The sequence below is a fragment of the Rhamphochromis longiceps genome, linkage group LG2 (assembly GCF_057381845.1).
Source record: "Rhamphochromis longiceps isolate RC_006_pf linkage group LG2, R_longiceps_female_GT1.1, whole genome shotgun sequence".
NCBI lineage: Eukaryota > Metazoa > Chordata > Actinopteri > Cichliformes > Cichlidae > Rhamphochromis > Rhamphochromis longiceps.
In genome coordinates this window covers 6,613,674-6,636,017 of record NC_140558.1, presented here as the reverse complement: position 1 = coordinate 6,636,017, position 22,344 = coordinate 6,613,674, and the positions used below count along the sequence as shown (strand labels likewise).

The window sequence follows — 22,344 nt, the reverse complement described above, 5'->3', positions numbered from 1 at the left end:
AAGCGGATCGTTGAATGAAACAGATGAACCAGAATTGGTTTTTAAAAATGCTGCAACTTCAGTGATGTCGAACTGGTTTAGCTTTCGTCCATCAGATACACAACAAAGCACTATTTTTGGTAGCGCATGCTAGCGACGGCCGTATTTTGGAAAATACGGCACACTTAAAATCAATCCTTTGATTTTTCTGAAAATCGACAGAGCCTCTTATAATCCCGTGTGCCTTATGTATGAATTCTGGTTGAGTCTACTGACCTCGAAACGATTTTATGTGCTACACGGCGCTCGAAAATCTGTCAAATGTTTTAGTACGACTTTGCTAAGCTAAGAAACCCGCACCGCTTGATGGATTGTCGGAGCATTGCGGCTATCGTAGGCAGGAGCCTCGCGGAGTGATACGTACTGTGCTTCAACATAATATCAGCAAGGAATTTGCATTTGCACTGTTAAATTTTTATATAACTTTCATGCACATAAAAAACTGCTGCTTGTTTAAGTGAAAATACATTGATTTTTTTTTCCACTAATAAAGTTGTGGAGTTGTAAAGTATTTTGTCTACTGTCAATTATATTGTCAGTTATATCATTATAAATTTTCAAACGTATATCGTGATAAATATTTTTGGTCATATTGCCCTGCTCTAGTCCTTACAGTAATTAAAAATGACATTTCAACAAATCAAACTATTTTCCAGCTTCCAACATTGCCCATAGCTAAATGTCAAAGTGAACATGCTACTGTCCTTACAATGTTAATTTGCTTACTATATGTTAATCAGTTATTTTATTGCTATAGTATTAAAGGAATGGCAATAATTTACAGAGTATTGACAGTAGTCTCTATTTGGAAAGTCAGAGCATCCTCAGTGCTATTAGAATTCATCCAGGAAAATATGAATTGAGTGCAAAATTAATAATTGGCCAATATTTGTTTCACATTTCTCAAATGTCAAACACATGCTGGTGCTCGCTCTTCAAAACCAAAGCGGAATGACCTTTTTATGACAATTAAATTGCGATCAAATCACGATGTTCAAAAATTAACTATGTTTTTTTATTTTTTTTTTAAGTCCCTTTAGTTAATGCACATGTTTTATGGAAATGCACTCTTATAAAGAAACAATCCCTTTGAAAACAGTTCACTGCTTTACTTCTGGAGTTTTCTGAATAATAGGTGCAACAATTTCTTCAAATAGAGATGCAACTTTAAATTTATTTTTTAAATTGCTTTGTGAAATAAAAATGCTATTCCATTCATGTCTAAGGTAGGGTGCTGGCATATATCAAAATATTTATGAATGAAGTAGCTTGAGCACTGCTGCTTTAAAATGCATTTTACTTCTGCAAAATAAGATAGATTTGAATGCAGCTGACACTTACTAAAACTTGTATGAAGCACTATTACAAAGGGAACGTTAAAGAATCTCTGTGACTGTATCCAAGGGTGAAGAGGCATTCATCTTATCATGTTCTCTGTCTTGTTGCATCTCTTCAGGACTTACATGGATGTATCTTGAGTTGTTTTAGCAACAGAAAAGAAGGATTACACTAAGCTTGACTTAATCATCTCCTGGTTGGAAGAGGAGTCTGACAGTCTCAATAAGGCCAGCTCAAAGCTCATTACTAGGATAATATTTCTATGTGTGAGTAACACATTGTCTCTATGACAGTCCAGACTGAACAATAAGGATTTACTGTTTAAACATAGACCATCACAATGGAGTACTTACATATGAGTCAAGTATTTGAGTGGTTCAAACATCCTTCGCTGAATGTTTCCAATTTCTATTCCTTCTATGCTCCTAACAAATATAAAGATGATTTTGTCTTAGTTTGATGCCACACACAATACAGTATGCTGATTTGTTTTGTACACAAAAACGTGAAAACGTGTTTTCACCAAATCTTCTTCTTGGTAAATGGCCTTTCAAGGCCTAAATGGGGGACATTTCTACTAGAAAGAGACATTTTTAGTCTTCTGTTTATTTAGATTTTGACTTTTGTGAATTCAAGCTTGTGCGTATGAAGAAGAAGTATGACAATCACTTGCCGGAATGTCTCAAACAGCAATATGCAGAATATACTGAGGTTCTCAAAAATGGAAAAACATTAAAAAATGATAACCTTCTTCAAACTAGTCAAACTAATCAAATCAAAAACTGGAGCTGACCAAAGTAATTGGACAGGCACCAACATGAAAGATAAGATCAATAAGATAAGATCAATATGAAAGTAAAATAAATATGATATAGTAAAAAAATAATGAATTAGAATAAAAAACCTGTATATTTACATAAAAGGTTGATTGTAAACCGAGTTTGTGTGGTTACTTGATATCAATTTATTGATTAACTCAGTTTTATTTAATGCTAAACATTGATTTTTTTAAAATTTTAATGTTATCAAGGATGCATCATCAAATACTTACAATGATTTTAACTTATGTAACTTATCAAAGTGGTCAACTTGCAGCTCCATGATGGGATTGTACGATATATTTCTGCAGAAAAAAGGGGAAAATAAGCAACAATGAACAGCACACACACATAAATGATTAATGAAATTACAGTTCACTGTACATTATGCATGGGAGGACGGAAACAAAGCACAGCAATCTTCAGTGATGCAGTTTCATGAAAACAAATAGAACACCAGTGACATTTAAATATGTCTAGAAGCATTTTATGCATGTCAGCTGCCGCCCACATGTTTATCTTCTTGTCATACTGTCACATTACCTCCTGCTTCACATCTTAAAGGTGTGTCCTTCCTCTGTTCATTTTCTAGCTTGTTATCCTCCCACCAGCATATTTATTAGTGGTTAGGGAATCAGTGTATTGACTGTCTTCTGCTTAAAATTTATAATCCCTAGGAAGATGCTATACCACAGTTTGACACTATTTTTGTAGTATTTTCTGTATTTAATCTACAATTATTCTGTATAACAATGTTAAACACAATAATATCACAATGATATTATCCTTGCTATTTATAATTTATTATAAGGGAATTGTCTTTTGCATTCTTTGAGCAATTTAGTTATTACCAGTTTATCATTTTTCAATTAAAAGAAGGTAAATACTTCACTCTTTCATGTGTTTCATAGCTTCAGCTTCTAATAACTCTTCATAAAATTAATGCTTACATAACATGTACTTGCTCAATAAATTATGACTTGTCATTGTATATTAAACTAACCAGCCGTACATAACCCCTTCACAGAACATTAATTTAAAACTGATACAATCATATATTATCTTTGCAATTTGCAATTTTTCATCATAAGTTCTAAAAATTAAAAGGTAGTACAAAACCCCCAGCAAAATTTACTACAGTTTAGTCAAAGTCTGTATACACACTTTTCATTGAAAACATGAAACTATGTCTAGTTTTTGCAAAATGACAAACTGTCAGTCTGCTGTCATTCTCGATGACTACAAAGATATAAATAGCCATAGAGAAGGCTATGGGAAAGGTATCCGCATACAGAACTATGCGTCTGTGGGTATTTGTATAAAGAGAACTCACAGCTGGAGCAAATCCTCAAGTAAGACAAAGAGATTCGGAGGGATTCCTGCCAGTCTGTTTCTGGATAGATCCCTGTGTGCACAGACAAATCCACATCAGTTCTCCAAAAATAAAGAACAATGAATAAATATTGATGTACAACACTGGGCATTTGATGGATGCATACAGATCTTCAAAGGAAGATCCACCCTCAGTAACTCTGTTAAGGGAGAGGGGGTGGATAGAATGACAGGCAAGCTGAAAAACAGCAATAACAAAAAATGTAAAGTCCTTTGAATACTGACACTATGCTTATGGTGGGTTGTTGTAGCCACGTTTTTCATTAGTGACCATCCACAGCAGGTTTCCCAGACTGCATTAATATAATACATTCACAGTTACCCTATTTTGAAGATTCAGTGTTACCAACTGCAGCACTGTGAATGTTGTGGTTGTATGGCTTTAATGCATTATATATTTAACCTACTATCCCTCTTCATCATTAAATATAAATGTCTATGTCCAAGTGGTTTCTTATGTGGCTCAAGAGTTGGGAGTTTGCCTTGTAATTGGAAGGTTGCCGGTTCGAGCCCCAGCTCCGACAGTCTTGATCGTTGTGTCCTTGGGCAAGACACTTGACCCATTGCCTACTGGTGGTGGTCAGAGGGCCCGGTGGCGCCAGCCTCGCCTCTGTCAGTGCGCCCCCGGGTGGCTGTGGCTACAATGTAGCTTGCCATCACCAGTGTGTGAATGGGTGGATGACTGGATGTTTGAACTCACAGTTTTTGAAGAGAATTAAAGACTAACTGATGTTAACCGTACACAGGAGGTTTCCCAGTCATGGATTAACTCTTTCTATCCACACTGCTACTATAACAATACCAGATAAAAGTCAGTGATTTTGATTATTCATGATTTTGACATTGGTGTGGGGGCTTTATTTTGCTGTTTTAACTGCATTAAGTCATATAAAACCTACACTGGGTTTATATCTTCTGAACTCTACATATAATTGAATGTGCTATATAGATCAAATTGCCATTGTCAAAAAGTATTAAGAAGTTCCACATTTAAAGCCACTGACTGTTGCTTGTTAGAATTAAAGCACAGACACAATAAAAATGTGAAGTTCATGGATCATCAACATGACTATAAAATGCTCAATTATAACCGCTGATCTCAATCAAATTTCCTTCTAAATTACTCAGTTCTATTCATGTGACACCTGTGCAAATTCCATAACGTATCAGAATACAAGTGAGACCTGAAGTGGTCTATACAGATGTTAGTCAAGTAGATGGCGCAGCAAGGACTGCTGATTGTAATTAACTGATGATTGTAAACTGGCTACAGGAGTGAATATTATCTTGAATGGTTGTTTGTCTCTGTGAGACTGATAACCTGTCCCGGGTGCACCCTGCCTTTCCACAGGGGTTTTCTACAAACCCTTGAGCTAAATGTTACTTTATTAGACACGTCCTTAAATGATGTCGGTTATTGCACTGAGCAGTGTTTGATGTTTGTCCTTCTTAGACAGGAAGCTGCTGTATCTTAGGTGTTACAGACGGTTTTAATGACGTCTAGGATAATCTTTGGAAGCGATTAAAGCATAGATCTGGCTATTTCAGTGCTTTTTTTAATAGAACAGAGCATTTATAGTGTTTTTAAATGCTGTCGTTTCCTTCTGTTCTTTTGGAACTTCTTGAGTCATTAATCACAATGAATCTTCAAAATCCACATCTTACATGGCTTCAATTCAGCTTTTTTTTGGCACAATCCAGAGAGTTTTGTTTTGTTTTTTGAAGTTTGTTTGTGCAAAATATTTTTACTTACAATTCTCCAAGCTTTTGCAGGACTGAGAAAGCCTGTTCATGTACGTAGCTGATCCTATTTCGCTGCAGAACCCTGGAGACAGGCAACAGACACAGAAAGAATTATATGACTATTTTTCCTACCTTAATCCCATTTAATGAACTGCCAGAATTGATCCCACACCTAGGATAGTACAGTTCATCAATTTGTATGAAACTAAGGTTGATTTGCAATCCTCTAACAGGAACTGCAGCAAAAGAAAAAATGTAAATGCAAAGACTGCACCTCAGCCATGTAATAAATTATGTAGATTTATACTTACAGAACTGTCAGCATGGTGCATGAGCTGAATGAGGCATTGCCAATCACTTCAATGAGATTTCCTTCCAGGTCCCTGCACAACATATTATCAAATGAACACAGACAAATGCACCCAAACTGCTCACAAAGAACAGATTGATCGCAAATTGGCACTTGTATGTTAGGAGAAGTTTAGATTTTTTTTTTGACATTCTACTTACAACCAATTTAATCTGGGCATTTCTCGACAGATGTCATCCAGCTTTGTCAAAGAGTTGTTCAACAAAACCCTGTCAATCAGCAAGACAAAATGAAAGAAGGTGAAAGGCTTTTCTCTTAAAGTTCAAAGAAAGAACACTCATTTGCTCGTAGTGTCATGGTCCTGGGTCTTTTGACCCAGCGTTTTAAGTTTGAGTTTATTTTGTTCATTAGGTTATCTAAGTTCATTTGGTTATTAGACTCCTTGTGTTTTCTTCCCCTGTATTTAAGCTTCCCCTCACCCTTCGTGTTTCATGCTGCGTGTCTTATGTTATCAAGTTTGTATTATTATGCCTAAGTGTTTCTAGTTATTATTTTCCCCTCGTGTTTCCAACCATGTTAAATCTCCCCTGCTCTTCATGCGTTTCATGTCTGTGTCTTACGTTGTCAAGTTCGGGTTGTCATGTCTATGTCTCATTATGTTTCCTGTTTTATTATGAAGAGGTCTGGTGTTCTGTGTTCATCATGTTCAGTTTTACTCTCCCACTGTGACGTCATTATGTTCATGTGTGCCAGCTGTTTCCTCATGTGTCTCCACTTCCCCTAATCACCTCCTGTGTATTTAAGTCCTCTGTTTTCAGTGTGTGATTGTCAGGTCGTCTGTTGTCCACGCCATGTTTCCTATGCCATGCTTCCAAGTTTCTTGTCTAGGTTTTTCTTATTGTTTGTTTAGATTTCCCAGTTTAGGTTTGTTAATTTTGCTTCAGTTTGCCTTGCCCTTTGTTTGTACCTTTTTTTCCAGCCATATTAAACGGCTCGCTTTTTGTTAACATTAAAGTTTTGTTCCCTGTTCCTTGGAGTCTGCATTTTGGGTCCTTTTTCAATTCATACAGTCTGCCCTCGCCAGACTGTGACACGTAGCTGCCAAGCACTCTTAATAGCACCACTTTCGATGATCTGAAAGCCTTTGCAGCACAAAAAAGTCAAAATAATGACTCACAATAGAACAAGGGAGTTCAGTCCTGAAAAGGTCGTGGGGGATATTTGATGGATGTTGTTATTTTCAAGAATCCTAGAGTAAAAACAAATACATCAAAAATAGAATATAGTTTTGCACAATACAAAACTGCATTCACTGACGTGCATACCTGAAAGTAATTAAAAAAAGCACAAAGCAAGAAGAAGAAATAAAAGGTGATATATGTTATAAAAGCTGGATACATACAACCACTCCAGTTTGTGCAGATCCCTGAACACCCAAGGCATTAAAACCGATATCCTGTTGTTGCTCAGATATCTACATACAGAAAGACAATGGAAGGTTACCTGCACCAGATGCTGATAACAATTTGTAAGTGGTGTTGACCTTCCAAAAGCAGTTCATCATTGGTCAGTTTATATAATCTATCCTCTTAAAGTGAATGTTCATATACAAGCATACCTTGTTAATGTCAAGAAGCAGGATGTGCTAGGTTGCCAAAATTAACTACTGCAAGTGAACTAATGCTTTTCTGCATTTTAAGAACAGATAAGAAACCAATGCAACTCAGAGTGTGTATTATCAAATTACACGTAAAGCAAAAATGTAACAAACTTACAGTCTTGTCAGGTTATACAGCCCTCTAAATGCATCAGGACTCACATCTTGAATCTTGTTGTGCTGGAGATATCTATCCATACATAAAGCACAAAATATTTTCTTTATTTTTACTTGATAGCTATCAGAAAAACAAAACAAAACAGACATACTAAGCCATAAAGCCCGAATGCCTTTGCTCAAGTGCAACTTTTGCGTAAATGAAATCGTTCACATCAAATAATGATAATCTCTTCCAAGAATACTCCTTTATATTGCACACTACGAGCTCGACAAACCCCTGCTGACAGTTGTGTTTTGTCTTGTGTTTTCACACACGGCAATTCATTCTAATGTTTGTTTATACACATCTCAGGGAAGTTTTCAGTCCAGCAAAAGCTACCAAATAGTTTCTGGCGAGGGATAAGACCTATTCTCATGTTGCCATTGTCAGTGTGACTGTGTGAGGCTGATAAACAACACAAGTGGACAATGAATGAATTTGTATGCAAAGCAGAACAAATCTGTCAACGTTCCCAGCAGTCCTCTTAGCTTACACATACCAGCTTTATAGATGTGATGCTTATTTGTTGCATTTGCCAGGTCAAGGTAGAGTGAAGATGCTTTACTCAATGAATAGGGTAGGGTTATAGCACCTGATCTATTGTGTGTGGAGCTTTTTTTATTTTTTAAAGAAAAAAACAAACAATATAAAAAACAGAAAAGAATATTGTAGAAAGACAATAAGACTACAAATGCAATAAAAGAACATAAATAGCATGTAATCCACAATTAATGGAACACTCACAGTTTCTGCAGGCTCTGGTACTTAAAGAATATGTTCGCTCTAAGTTTCTGAAGCCCATTCCTTTGTAGGGACCTGAGAGACAGGGACATTTACATGTTTATTGCTTGAAACCAAAAGCACCACTCACCTTTGGACACTTGGACAGCATGTTTCTTCTGACTATGATTAATGGGATTTTGTGGCTGTGAATCTTAAAAACGATTTAAAATGAAACATAACATCACTACGCTGATTCTATTTATTTATTACATAGCAGGCATTTTAATTTACTCAAAGAAGATTTTTGATATACAGATTTTAATATTTTAATATGTTAATATCTTAACTGGATTATCCACATAAAATACATATAAAAAGACAAAAACTCCCTATAATGTCCAACTTACTTTTTCTGACTAAGCCAGTTACCAGAAACATTAATCTGTAAACATTACAAGCTACAGCTTAGTGGTCTTTTAAATTCTGCCAAGAGACCATATCAGGGTCAAGAGACCCTGAACTGACCAACTGATTCAGCTGCTGATTCCAAGCCTTTTAAAGGATTAAAGGATGATTAAAAGCTCATCTTCTCACGCACTATTCTATCAAGCAGAAGTAGTCAGTTTTTTCACATTTGGGAAAACGTCTTACTATTAACGCAATCCCCTTTGGTGCACCATTCTCTAACTTTGTTTACTTTAACTTTGTTTTTCTTGGATAGCTGGCAAGTAGAGACCGTCTTCTCCCAGAGGCTCTTTGTGCAAGCAGTTAATTATGACTCCTAGTTAGATTGTTTCATAGCCCTGTAGTGGGCAAGATAATTATAATGGGCTCATGAAAGGAAGCGAGGTGATGATTCATTAGAACAAAAAGTCAGTGTTATTTATTTTAACTGACAATCCATTAAAAGAAATGAAAACAAAACTAAACAAAATTACAAAATTACTTGATTACTAACAGGGTTGGGCCTTACTTTGCCTTTAAAATTGCTTTTTCTTCATTGAATAGATTCAAGGAATTGCTGGAAATACTCTTCTGAGATTTTAGTTATGAGAGACTTTGACAGCATCATCATTTAGCAGCTGCTAAAGACGTATTGATTGCACTTCCATAATGTATAACTCCAGGATCACTACAACCCAAAGATGCTCTTTTGGGCTGAGATCTGGCAAAAGGGCCCCTCCACATTATGGAAATATTACTAGTATTAAATTATTAACATTTTTGTACTTTCTGTACCTTCTGACATTTGTAAATCATTGCAACATGTTTACTGCTAATATGCTCAGAATATACACTCACACCTTAAGATGTGCTGTATGTGTCATATATTTAGAAGCTGGTCCAACTGTTGAACAGGGAATTCTATAAATGAGTGTGCTTGCGACGCATCCAGTCAGTCTGTGAGGACATGTGATTAATGAGCCTTTTATTATTTATTCCACATACATTATAGTTGTCTTAATGTCACATTTTGAAGGCTAAATTTGTAACATAGGTGTTGGGCTTATGGTAGCATAGTTGATCTGATTCTGGATGTTGTACATTGTACTGATAAAAAAGCCATATTTTAAATGAGTACGGGCTAGCTTTTATAGCTTTTAACAGTAAGTCTCAACACTGAGTGGTCTTGTTGAAATATATCCATGCATTTTGTTTAAAGTAGTATATTGCTGAACTTAACTTTCATGTAAAGAATAAATTAAAAGAAAAAAAATTTAAAAGACTTTTTTTTCCCAGAGAAGGATTACTTCTACCACCATCTTTGCTCTCAGAGAATTGTCCAACAGATTTGAGTTCTTTGAGTGCCATGTCTCAGGCAATAATTTTCACTTTTTACCTTTCAAGTTGTGGCAATGACAGGTATTCACAGTGGCAAGTGATGTTTGAAGTGGCAAATGTCTGCTACAAAAATTCTCGCAAGTTGTGACAGTAATCGCTGCTGATGACTGTCTTTCTGGACATTGCTTGAGTTTGAAAGTATCGAAGAAAAACAGGGGTTATTTTCTACTCACATCATAGTGACATTCATTGCTACCACTGGGATATCTTGAAGATGAGCCCCGTCACAGTCGAGCTCCAGGTCCCGGCACAGGCAGAGCTCAGGAACCACACCAAGCACTAGAGCAATGGAGGAGACAGGGGAAGGATAAACAAATGGTCAAAAGTGTCAATAGTGGAGCTGTTTTGAAGAACAACAACACAATCCTGCTGGATTAAGCAGGAGAGAAAAAGAAAATGAAAGCAGAATTTATTAAAAGTGACTTTTGGGATGAACAGGTGGGCAATCATTAATAAAAGACTTACTAAATATTCCCAGGATAAGCCAGCTGTGATTACCTTTGATTAAATTCCAATTTGAATATGAAAGATGTGATTAAATGAAGCAGATAAAATTGTCTAACCAGACTTTACTGGCTCCAATGAATTTAAATTATATTTTGAGGATGTGTCAAAATGAGCCATAAAAGGAAGTCAATGAAAAGCTTGCCTGTGAGAGAAAACACATTTTCAACCAGAGAGATGGTGAGAGAAAATTTTGAAATGGATTCTGTAGAAGTCGCAGCCTTAAGGGCTGAATAATTAAGCCAAAGCAAAAGTGGCCTAAGTTGCAGTTCCTCAAGTGGCCATTTGGGACCCAATGTTTAGATCCACTCCAGAAATAAACATGTTTACATCCTGCTACAAATTGTTTTGGTCTAGACAGCTAACTGTCCCCTTTGAGATAACCACAGATGGGCTGATGTATTAGCATGCAGGTTTGACATCTTTGAGTAACACTTGCATGTAGATGCCGGCACCTAAGAGTCAGCTAAGAGGCACCTTAATTAATTTGAACCATCGAACGCTGAACCTTCTTTATGGTGTTTGTGCAATATGGAACAATTTTATCAAGTTATCCATCAAATAATCTAAGATAATCCATGGGTTTATCAATCCATAAACCAGTAGATGAGGTCACAGTAGCTACTGTATGGCCAAAATTTATATAAAACATATTTGTCTTCTCCGTAAATCACAAAGTAAAGGAAGTGAGGAAATTAAGAGATGCAAATTCACAGAGGGTGTCAAGTCTCTAACTGTGAAAAACTGTGAGAAATATGACATCCAGGCGTGTTTATATCTGTTTCAGGTAATACAGTCTCCACACAGATAATGTTTTGTTCTGTAACATTTTGATTATTTTTTTTATCAGTAAACAGCTAATTTAAAAGAAAACCCAACAAGAGTAATTTGTTTACTTCTGCTTTATAATTGCAGTAATTGTGACAATGTCTTTGAAAACAATTAGTCTAATTATGGTCCCCATATCCCTATGATACCTTGCAAATGGCTCTGCAAATTATTCAAGAAGAAATTATAATAACTGATAAAAATTGTGAACCACACTATCATTATTTTAATGTAGCTATGTGCTAGTTCAACAACAGATTGTATTGCTGGTTAAGCTCATTGCTAGGTGTATTACTAACACTTGAAGCAATGTTCTGGGTTGAAATATCAGATTTATGTGATGATATTCACAAGCCATTTGGTCACACTGATCACAATCCTGAAACAGTGCTCCCTGGACTAAGCAGATGGGGAAACAGAGGGGCAAATCTGATCTAAATAATTGTTCAAAAGAGGTTAGTTAAATTATTATGCAGCTGAAAAAAAAGACTTGTTATTGTGCTGCATTCTACAATTAGATACATAATTTGTTGGGCACATTTTTTTAAAGCTTTGCAGCAGTGGATTTTAAATAATAAAGAAAAATAAAGTTCAGCTTTAATTAAAGGGGTTTTACAAAAAATGCACTAACTGTTTACAGCCATTTTTATAAATAGTCCTCTATTTTCAGACACTCAAAATTAAATACACAAAGGCACATACAAACATTTTAAACATGAGGATACTTTTTAATGCTTCAGTGAAAATCATTTGCTGTCAGTGACTGCTTAAAGTATAGAAGCCACAGACACCAACACATGAAAATTATAGGCAATTCTCTAACCTTCCTTTTATCTCAAAATTCTTGAAAGAGTAGTTGTAAAACAGTAGAGCTCATCAGTAGAGAAACTGCATTAGTGAAGTCACAAATGATCTTCTTATGACCGCTGACAGTGGACTCATCTCTGTGCTTGTTCTACTAGACCTCAGTGCAGCGTTTGATACTGTTGACCATAATATTTTATCACAGAGCATGTTGTGGGTATTATAGGTACTGCACTGTAGTGGCTTAAATCATATGTATCTAATAGACTCCAGTTTGTTCATGTTCATGCACTAAGGTTAATTATGGAGTTCCACAGGGTTCCGTGCTAGGACCAATTCTGTTTACATTAGACATGCTTCCCTTTGGCAGTATCATTAGCATAGAATACATTTTTACAGCTATGCATTTATCTCTCTATGAAAACAGGTGACACATATGAATGAGTTAAACTGCAGGAATGTCTTAAAAACATAAAGACCTGGAAGGCCTCCAATTTCCTGCTTTTAAATTTAGAAAACTGAAGTTGTTGTACTCGGCCTTAAAAGTCTTAGAAATATGGTTTCTAACCAGATACTTATTCTGGGTGGTATTACCTTGGCTTTTGTAACACTGTGATGAAATTTGGAGTAATTTTTGACTATGTACTATAGCATAGTACTGTATGCTATAGTAGTACTGTAGTTTGCACATTAAATACATATATAGGACATTGTTATTCCATTTGTTCAATAATTGGAAACATCCTGTCTCAGAGGGATGCTGAAAGAGTTGTTCATGCATTTATTACTTAGACTGGATTATTGTAATTCACTATTATCAGGTTGTTGTAAAAACTCCCTGAAAAGCCTTGAGTTGATTGAGCAAGAGTGGCAACAGGGACTAGAAAGAGAAGGGTATTTCTTCCATATTGTCTACTCTACATTGGTTCCCTATTAAATTCAGAACTAAATTTAAAATCCTTCCCCTCACATACAAGATATTAAACAATCAGGCCCCATGTAATCTTAAAGACCTCACAGTACTTTATCACCCCTATAGAGTAATTTGCTCTCAGACAGCAGGCTTACTTGTGGTTCCTAGGATGTTTAATAGTAGTATGGGAGGCAGAGCCTTCTGCTTTCAGATCCTGACATCAATGTGTTATGACAAAAAATATATATGTGACTATTTGCCTGCACTGCTGTGCGTGCGTAACACATGCCCATATGGGAGTCATCTGGGAGGTTGACTGGCGGTCACCGGTCAGTGCAGTAGTGCATCTCTAATTAGCTGTCACGTTAGCTATCATCCTACTGATTCTCATTCTCAAAAGGAACTTAGCCTGCAAGGCTTCATTTTTGGGGACACAAAGTTATGCATCTAGTCTTTATTTTCTATTCTATGTAGAATAGAAAATACACTGCTTGTCAGTGAGCACAGTGTGGATAATAGATAGCTTTCAAACAACTGGCAGATTAAATAGCATGAACTGAAAGAGTTGCATATAATGGGAAAAGAAAAATCCAAACTGGATGACTAAAATCGAAGCTTGACAATTTGATTTCATCTTCTTAAGACTGTCATGCTTAAGCCTTTGTTACTTATAGTACGGATGGCAAGTTAAAAGAATAATTACATAAACAGATTGGTCATGCATGCATGATTGATCGTTAAACAGAAAGATTTTGACAAAACCAACAATAGACTAAAATTGCAGCTGTCATGATGCATAAAATTCCTTTTTTACATGTATGAAACGGAATAAGATGAAAAGACATCAGCAAAATAGAATAAAAAAGCTATATCAAACCAACACTCAAATAAGTCTGGTATACACATTTTATTGCCCATACTATGTAAATCGGTCAATCCCACAAAATGTGTCCCAGCATTTGTCGGTTGCATTTGTCGGAGTCTTCGAATTTGGACAGTCTTCGCCGTGTCGCTGTAACGTAATCGCCCTACAAATGCGGGCACAGGAGGATGCGGTTCCTGAATTTGGACACAGCTATGATACTGGACACTACTACTTCTTCAGGGTTTAACGGCAGCTGGCATCCTTGTACATGCAGTGCTGCCATCTTCTGTTTCAGTCCGTTATTACACTATTCAATCCTACTACTTATTCCTGCGTCTTTTGGAATCTTACAAAGCTTCAAACGACGCATCGACTATTAAATTCGTCGTTGACAATTTTAATAGTCAACGTAATCGTGACCAGTCGACTAATCGTGGCAGCCCTATTGTACAGTTTGCAACATTAAACATGTTTGCCTTGAACTCCATCTCTTTTACTATTTTATCACAGTAACAAAACATAATGTAAACATTTCAGTGGCAAACGAAGACACGCATCTAGGATATTCCTGCAATGCGGTAATGAGGGAATGTCTACTGTTTTAATTTCAAGCGAAAGCAGAAAGTAAATACTGTCATGAAAGCACATCTGATATATTAATAACTATTTGCTATAAAACATTGTGAAAAACAAATAATCGATTTAAGGACAAAGTTCTAACATTTAAAATGAAGGTACTCACAGCATACATTGGACTTGGTCCTGGCGTTATGACTCGGCATTCCAAAATACTTGTCAAAAAGATGGGGCCATCCATTATTATCTCCTGTAAATTAGTATATGACAGACACACCAGAAAGTTATGAGTCATCTCTTGACCTTCAAAAACCAAACGTGTAATTTGAGGTAAATCAAGTATTTCAGATTCACAAAAGGCAAAATTTTTTCCCACCATTGATGCTATGAGATACAAAAGTCTACACGAGATATAAAAGGCCTTGAGCATGCTTCGAGCAGTCTTGTTATACAACCACCAGTTTGACTGCGTACGTTTGTGAAATATGTGTTTTTTGGAAGTCAGAATAATAATCACCTGTTCCAGATTATTCAGTGATACTGCAGCGTTCTACTCGTACCACATTATTGTAACTGTGTGATTTTTTTGGTCAATAAATGTACAACAGTTTATCTCATATTGTTTTTTGTGAAGGTATAGGGTTTCTTTTGTTTGTTTGTTTTTGGTGCAATTCCTATCTACTATGTTCCTTGTTCCCTCTTTGTGATGTCATTAATATTTATTTTGAACACAAGCACTGTGCTTCTAGGTGTTCCTTTTAGTTGCATGCACCTTTGGCTGGTTTGGAGCTAAACCTTTTTCTTTATACTCTGCCAACGTGATGCTTTTATCACATCAACTCTGCCAACCCTTTGCAGTTTCCCTTTAAGCCACAAATTGCTAAAGAGGTGGAAAAGCCAATACATTGACAAGATGGCATACAATTACAGAATTACAGCATCCCTCAATTACGTAACTCCACCCCATCCTCACTTTCTTATAGCTACCTTTTGGTCATGAATAGATCACATAAATACACATAAGTGGTTGCACTATTTGTAATTATAGTTAGTGTGCTATTTGACATACAATTTGAATTAATTCATCACTTCAGGGTATCATTCTGGGAAACATCTGCACATCCTTGTCCATACCAGTGGTCTATATTACATAGCAGGATGTTTGTTCCTGCGTTATTTATCTTCTTCTGAATGTTCTTGAAGGTGTTCAGATTTCACAAGTTCAGATTTTTTTTTCTGGGTATCCTTCAGTTGTTTCATTGTACAGACCCAAGGTCAATGGGTACAAATAAAGAAATGGCTCTAAGAAGAGAGTTAACCACAGCTGTAAGTATAAAAAACAGAAAAAAACTGCAATGTGACTGCACAAACAAGCAGCCAACAGGCTGGAGGCAACCCCCCCCCCCAAAAAAAAACAAACAAAAACAAAACCCACAGCCACTACATAGTACAACTGACACAGGCTGTTGTGACAAAAGAAAGCTATTAAAAATTCATTTGAAATCACCTTACAACTTTTTTGGCTACTTAAAAAAACATCCATCCATCCTCATCTTTTTCCTGCTTATTCAGGGATAAGCAGGAAAAAACAGAGTATCCATAAATACTGATATCAACCACTGCATATTTTCTCTATTAAATATTTGTCAGGATTCAGGGCAGACAAGGTGGCTGTGCAGTAATATCTGATTCCTCAATAGGCTGTACTATTTGGCCCCATTCTTTGTCTTTGGTTTCCTTAACCTGCTTTGTTCTAACTCCTGCTTCTCACATCCTGTTTAGAATCCCAGACCTACAATCTTCTCACCCATCAGAAGACTCTCCAGTTTAATCCCGTGGATTCTTCAGCTCTCAACCAGTCCTAATTCCTGGCTTCTTTTTCAATTCAGTAATGCACAACAGTTGCCCTAAGGTGCTTACAATTGCCTTACGGTGCTCCTGAAACTCCATACCTTCTGGACTTGCATCTGCCCACCCACTCTCTGCTGTACTTCTTATTCCTACTCTGGAAGTGTGTCTGCCAGCAGACTGACCTCCTCACTTCCTGCCCTCGGACCACAAGTAAGAATGACCAATTTAGTAATTACAGAGACCTCATGCTCACTACTTCTTTTGCCATAGCTAATCTTATTTTATTTATTTATTAGTTTTATTCTAGTTTTTGGTTTGTCCATGTCTCCTGTTTACGTGTCTTTCCTGTCTTCTGTGTAAGTCTATCTTGTCCTCTGTTTTACTTTCGTTCTGCCTGTGCTTTCATGTCCACGTCTCTCCATGTTTCCTATCTTATTTTGAAGAGTCTGGTCTTTCCATGTCCAGCGTGTTTAGTTTTACTTTTCCCTGTGGCATCAGGTTCATTTGTGTCAGCTGTGTCTCCCCAGGTGTTTCTTCTTATTACTGTGTATTTAAGTCGTCTGTCTTGTCTTCCTCTGTTCAGCATTGGGTCGTCTGTTTGTCCTTATGTCAAGTCTCATTATGTCACAGAGTTTCTGCTTTCTACTATTCAGGTACATATTAATGCTCATGTTGGGATTATTTCACATTTACGTTTTCGCATGTTCCCCTTCAGTTTCATGTTCTTGTCTTTTGTCATCATTTTGATAGTTAGTTTTAGTTTTCCCAGTTTAGGTTTTAGTTTTCCGCTTTGCCCCATTTTTCTGTTTTGTATCCCCCGTAATAAAGGCTCGCTTTTTGTTTATTGTCACTTCCTTTCTTCCATGTCTGCTTTTGGGTCCGTTCCATAAACACACCAGCGAGCCCCGCTGTTACGTCTGATTGAGTTGGGCTTCCACCATCCCCCCTGATATAATACTTTATCAAGTTCTGCTCAGAATAACTACCACAAAGTTTTATTTGAATAACTTCACAACTACAGTGGTAAGGTATTCAGACTATCTTGAAGATATACCCCCACATAAATCCCTTTAAATGTTATCCTGTAAACATTCAGTTTTAGTGGTCATAGTAAAACATCCACCCATCCATCCAGTTCCTTCCTGTATAAATCAAATAATCTTCACAAGCTAAGAATATGCATTTTACATCAATCAGTATTTGACTGTTAATTTTTTTTTCCTCTGCATTAAGACTGCATATATTGTGAAATATCTTTAGTTTAGACACTTCAATAACATATGAAATTCAATAACAGGTGAATATTTTCCTATTGTTTGTAAAGGCACAGTTCCTTACAAATACTAGTTATCACGAGGATCTAAATTTGGTGTTAACGTGCTCTCCGAATGTTTGCTGCCTCTTTTATCGCACAGTTCAATGGTTATATATTGTGTTTGAGACATACAGTAAATGGTTTTATCCAAATGAATCTTCTATGAAATCTCATAACATATCACCGACACCTGTGTGATTGTATACAAAGCCATAGTTGTTGCAAAGCATTGACTAAAATCAGTAACTTGTGATTTACACCTTGAGTCTATACCAGGGGTCAGCAACCTTTTTCACCCAAAGAGCCATTTGGACGCGATTTCCATGCAAAAGAAATCACTGGGAGCCGCAAATACTTTTTGACATCTAAAATGAAGATAACACTGTATATATTGTTTGTTTGTTTTTTTACCTTTATGCTTTGTGTGAACAACTAAGGCGTGCTGCTTAAATCCAGGAAGTGCTACAGAGAAAATTACATTTTATTTATGTAATTAACACATTTTGAACTCTTAAAGAAATATAACAAAAGGAAAGACACACAGCTGAACTAAAATGATCCAGCAAACAAAAACTGTTGTGAGCCACCACAGATATATCGCCTTTGGGCTTTTGGAGCCTTGACCTGGCTTTTAAAAAAAATAATTGGAAAAAAAGCACTATGCTGCTGAAAAATGAAAAATAGATATTTGCAAAATTCTGCCTAAATATGTATTTTACCTGGTTAATGTGTGTGGCGGGGCGTGGTCTGCAACGCCGCTGCAGGGGATGCGGATGCACCTGAGCGGCACCCGCAATCACACCTCGCCACCTTAACGTCTGTGCTATCTATGCTGTTGTGTTGGTGTGTCGGGCTGTGAGCTTTAACACCGGCTGTATACGTATAGCAACCGTGTGTGAAAAGTGGTCAATAAAGAGATGCTGAAAAGCATGTTCATGGAAACATCGTCGGGTCTGCCGTGATATGTTTACAATGGGACTTCGGAGCTGTACGAAGTGACTTTCATCTTTACGCAGGACTGTAAGCTTTCATCTGTGAGGCGTGAGCGGTGTTTGTTTTTAACATAGTTCACGGTGGAGAATAGCTGCTGAAATAATGTGGATCCGAAGACCCCCTACCTGGGGTTGAAAGTTTCGATAAATGCACGGCGTTTCGGCGGGTATACCGGCTTCCGCGAGTGTGACACTTATTTTGAGCGATCAAAAACTAATAGAATATAATTTTATATTTATATTTCAATATCACAATAATCTTCCAATTTAGAACTACAAGTTAAAAAAGAATTAACATAAATAAAATATACTTCAGCTAATTACTTAAAAAAATTAATTTATTTTTCCAAACCACGCGGAGCCGCACTAAAAGGACTAAAGAGCCGCATGCGGCTCCAGAGCCGCAGGTTGCCGACCCCTGGTCTATACTATGCTCTGCAATAGTAAGAGATTATTAGATATGTTTCTTTGAAATGTGACAGTATTTGGAACTTGAGCCATCATGTTTGAAGAATAGGGAGCCCTCTAAAAAAAACAAATTTTCCCAAGAATAAATATATTTACACAATTAAATAAATTGATAAACATGTTCTTGCTTGCCTTCTTAGTCAGTATTTACAGAAGAAACCTACCAGGATTAGGCAGCAGTGCTAAAGAGCTCACTGAGGTTTCAGATCAAAGCAACAGCAGACAGTACTGGGGCAGTGAAACCTCTCCACACTGTGCCATTAAGATTTATGTTTAGCATGTTACAATTCAGTGGGCAGCAGCACTTCAAAGCAGGTAGGAGGTCCACACATATTCACAGCAGTTTTTGTGTGAAGTGCAAATTTCACAAAGAGCAATTGATGTGACTCGTCCATGAGCTATAATAAAAGCAGCTGCAATAAAAGAAGAGTTCTCTAATTGAGAAGCTTTAGCACATGTGTGTTTGGATACAAAACTTACAAAATCCAAATAATGAGCAAAGGAAAGGATGTCGAGAGTAAAGTGACACAAAACACTAGATAACAGCATATTATTTACAGACACTTTTCAAATGCAGCGCACCATTTATACAGGTCTACATAACCTGTGAGGATTATGATCTGCTCATTTTAGATGGCATCCTCTGCCTTCCTGTCTCTATTAGAGACAACAGTTAAGCCGGTTATGCTATGGTTCCAAATGTAACAATGCCTGTTTGTTGTCATGTGTGTGGTAAAAATTTCAATCAGCATGCAAAAGTATTTTATTTACCACATAAAATGTATTAATATTTAACTGCAGAGATTAGTGAACCAGAAGAACAAATTATGGCAGGTAAAAGAGCCTCCCCTCTCTGTTGAATGTATCCCATATAACTTAAATGCGATACAAGTCAGGTATATGATTAAAACAACAACAACAACAACAATTTATTAAAACGTTCATAATAATTGGGTTGATTGTCTACTTACTGGCCAGGGTTGGAAGGGATTTAGTAATAATCACATACCGAGTGATTCAGAGAAAAAACCCCAACATGAGACCTTTTGTTTTTCTTAGAGATTTCTAATCTCATCTGTTTTTTATTTCTTGTGATTACTGGCTGTGCATTTTGACATTTTCTCACAAAAGAAATTAGTTAGATTACCATATTATTTATTGGTAATTATTTTTGCTAATTGCTACACTTTGCCATCTGCTGTATTTGTCACAGTAAGTTATATGGAATCAAGATTTTGAAGCACCTGAGCTACATAATGCGAGGGGCTCTAAAATGCATTTTAAAAATAGATTATTTGAAAATGTCTGGGTTTTAGGCTGTTCCATGAAGCAAACATTGAAAACCATTTGAAAGACAGAATGAGGATAAATTGGCTTGAAATACGGGAAGTCTGGAGGCAAATTCAGTGTCTTGTGGTATTTTGTCATTCGTTTCAAGTACTTCCTGAGCACTTTTGGGGTTCTGGCAGGATTACTGAAGGCTGCAGCTGTAGACAAATGATACTGACATGTACTGTATTGTCTGCAACGAAGTTTTGATGGATTGTACATGTCAACATAATTTCAGAGCACTAATTTAGTCTGTGAAGAAGATGCTCTTTCCTAGTACATTCATCCGTGATTATAAACAAATATATGACTCCAATTTGGGTTTCTAAATATAAACAGGTAGCAGTTGCACAAAACTTCAGGGAAGTAGTTGAGCAAAGTCTTTTGCAAGTGCTACCTATTCATCTTTGAACACTTAACAACAGAGGGATTTGAAAGCATGTGAAAAGCCCACACAGAATAAAAAGGTTCCATTGAAACTATTTATGAACTAAACTACAGAAACTTTTTAACATGTAAACAATTTGATCAAATTTTCTGATTGCAATATTTTTGTTTATGCTCTTTGTCTTGATGTAAATATGCTAATATGCACTTCCAAAGAATAATGGCTTCCAAGCTGAAGGGAACTCTGCAGAGAGTTTGTTTTCAATACAGACTCTTAAAGAATATAAAGTGACTACTGTCAACTGTACCATAAAGATATGGTATCTGCTGATAAAACGGTAATTCTTCTGATTAAATATTCTGGTGCAAGTGTAAACCCAACTCACAGCCACTGAGAGAAATGTCGCTGAACATGGCAGTATACTATACTTTCAAGGAAGTGCCAAAAAAGAATTTAAATTTCAGGACAAACAATGATCAGATAATAAGTTATCTGTACAGATGCAGGAGAAAGCCACTCTGCTTGACATTGATAATAGGATTACCAGCAAGCAGAAATCACTTAATGACTTTCTGGGTCATTCTTGCTATGGATCAGAGTGAGAGAGAAATCAAGGGACAAAAAAAAAGACATTTTAATCTTGCCTTGGAGCGAAGACTGATATTCTATTCAAAAGACTGAAAATATTTTACTTTTTCTCTGCAGTAGTGACATTTAAATACATGGGGAATAACACACAAAAAAAGCATGTGTATACTTATAGCAGCATAATTAAGGAGCCACCTGATAGTTTAAAGCCTAATCTTAAAAGTCAAGAGTATGTTTGTCTCCAAAACCAAAATTAGGAGCTGGCACCACAGAAGACGAGCCTGATAGCTTTAGTTTACCTCCCACTGGTAACTCTCAGGAAGTAAGCCCCCATCTGAGAGCGAAGAGCTCTATAGGGATAATTTAAAGCGCCACAGTGCATATAATCACGCACTATGGCGCTGTGGATATGAGTTTCCGGCTTGAGATTAGATTAATGAGCTAATTTGCCACTTGTGCTGCAGCTCGCCACTCAACATTATACAGCTGCTGCAGAAAATTGATGCCACAGCCTATCAGTGGCTTCTGTGACAGCTGAAAGACACTTTAATTACAAAAGGTAAAGGCAGACAGCACTGCACTACTCATAACATAGTCTCACAATCTGAAGAGGACAAAGTTATAATGACATTTGTTACAAGTGCAGATTGTGCTGTCTTTTGAAGGGCAATAATTTTTGATAAGGTGAGAACTGTGAAACCAGATGGCATGACTCCATAACTGGCATGTGATTCTGAAGTGACTTATGGTTTTAATTGGTGATATCCTGTTGCCTGTTTGGTATTTTTACTCACCTGTTGAGTTGGTTTTTGTTTTGTGTAAGACTTTGTAAAACTTTGTAAAACTTAGACTATTATTGGACGAATCTATTTCCTGATGATCAAAGATGCCTTTGAAGCAC

The 22,344-nt window shown here is 36.6% G+C and overlaps 1 protein-coding gene across 1 annotated transcript in view; it reads right to left on the bottom strand.

Annotated features, from left to right (window-relative positions):
* rxfp1 (relaxin family peptide receptor 1) overlaps window positions 1–22,344 on the bottom strand; it is an 89,049-nt gene that overhangs the window by 9,275 nt on the left and 57,430 nt on the right. Inside the window, 12 exon segments of the mRNA XM_085416036.1 lie at window positions 1,731–1,802; window positions 2,429–2,500; window positions 3,529–3,600; window positions 5,341–5,412; window positions 5,642–5,713; window positions 5,841–5,909; window positions 6,818–6,889; window positions 7,043–7,114; window positions 7,416–7,487; window positions 8,202–8,273; window positions 10,196–10,301; window positions 14,679–14,762. Of these exon segments, the coding sequence (XP_085272162.1) occupies window positions 1,731–1,802; window positions 2,429–2,500; window positions 3,529–3,600; window positions 5,341–5,412; window positions 5,642–5,713; window positions 5,841–5,909; window positions 6,818–6,889; window positions 7,043–7,114; window positions 7,416–7,487; window positions 8,202–8,273; window positions 10,196–10,301; window positions 14,679–14,762 (907 nt within the window).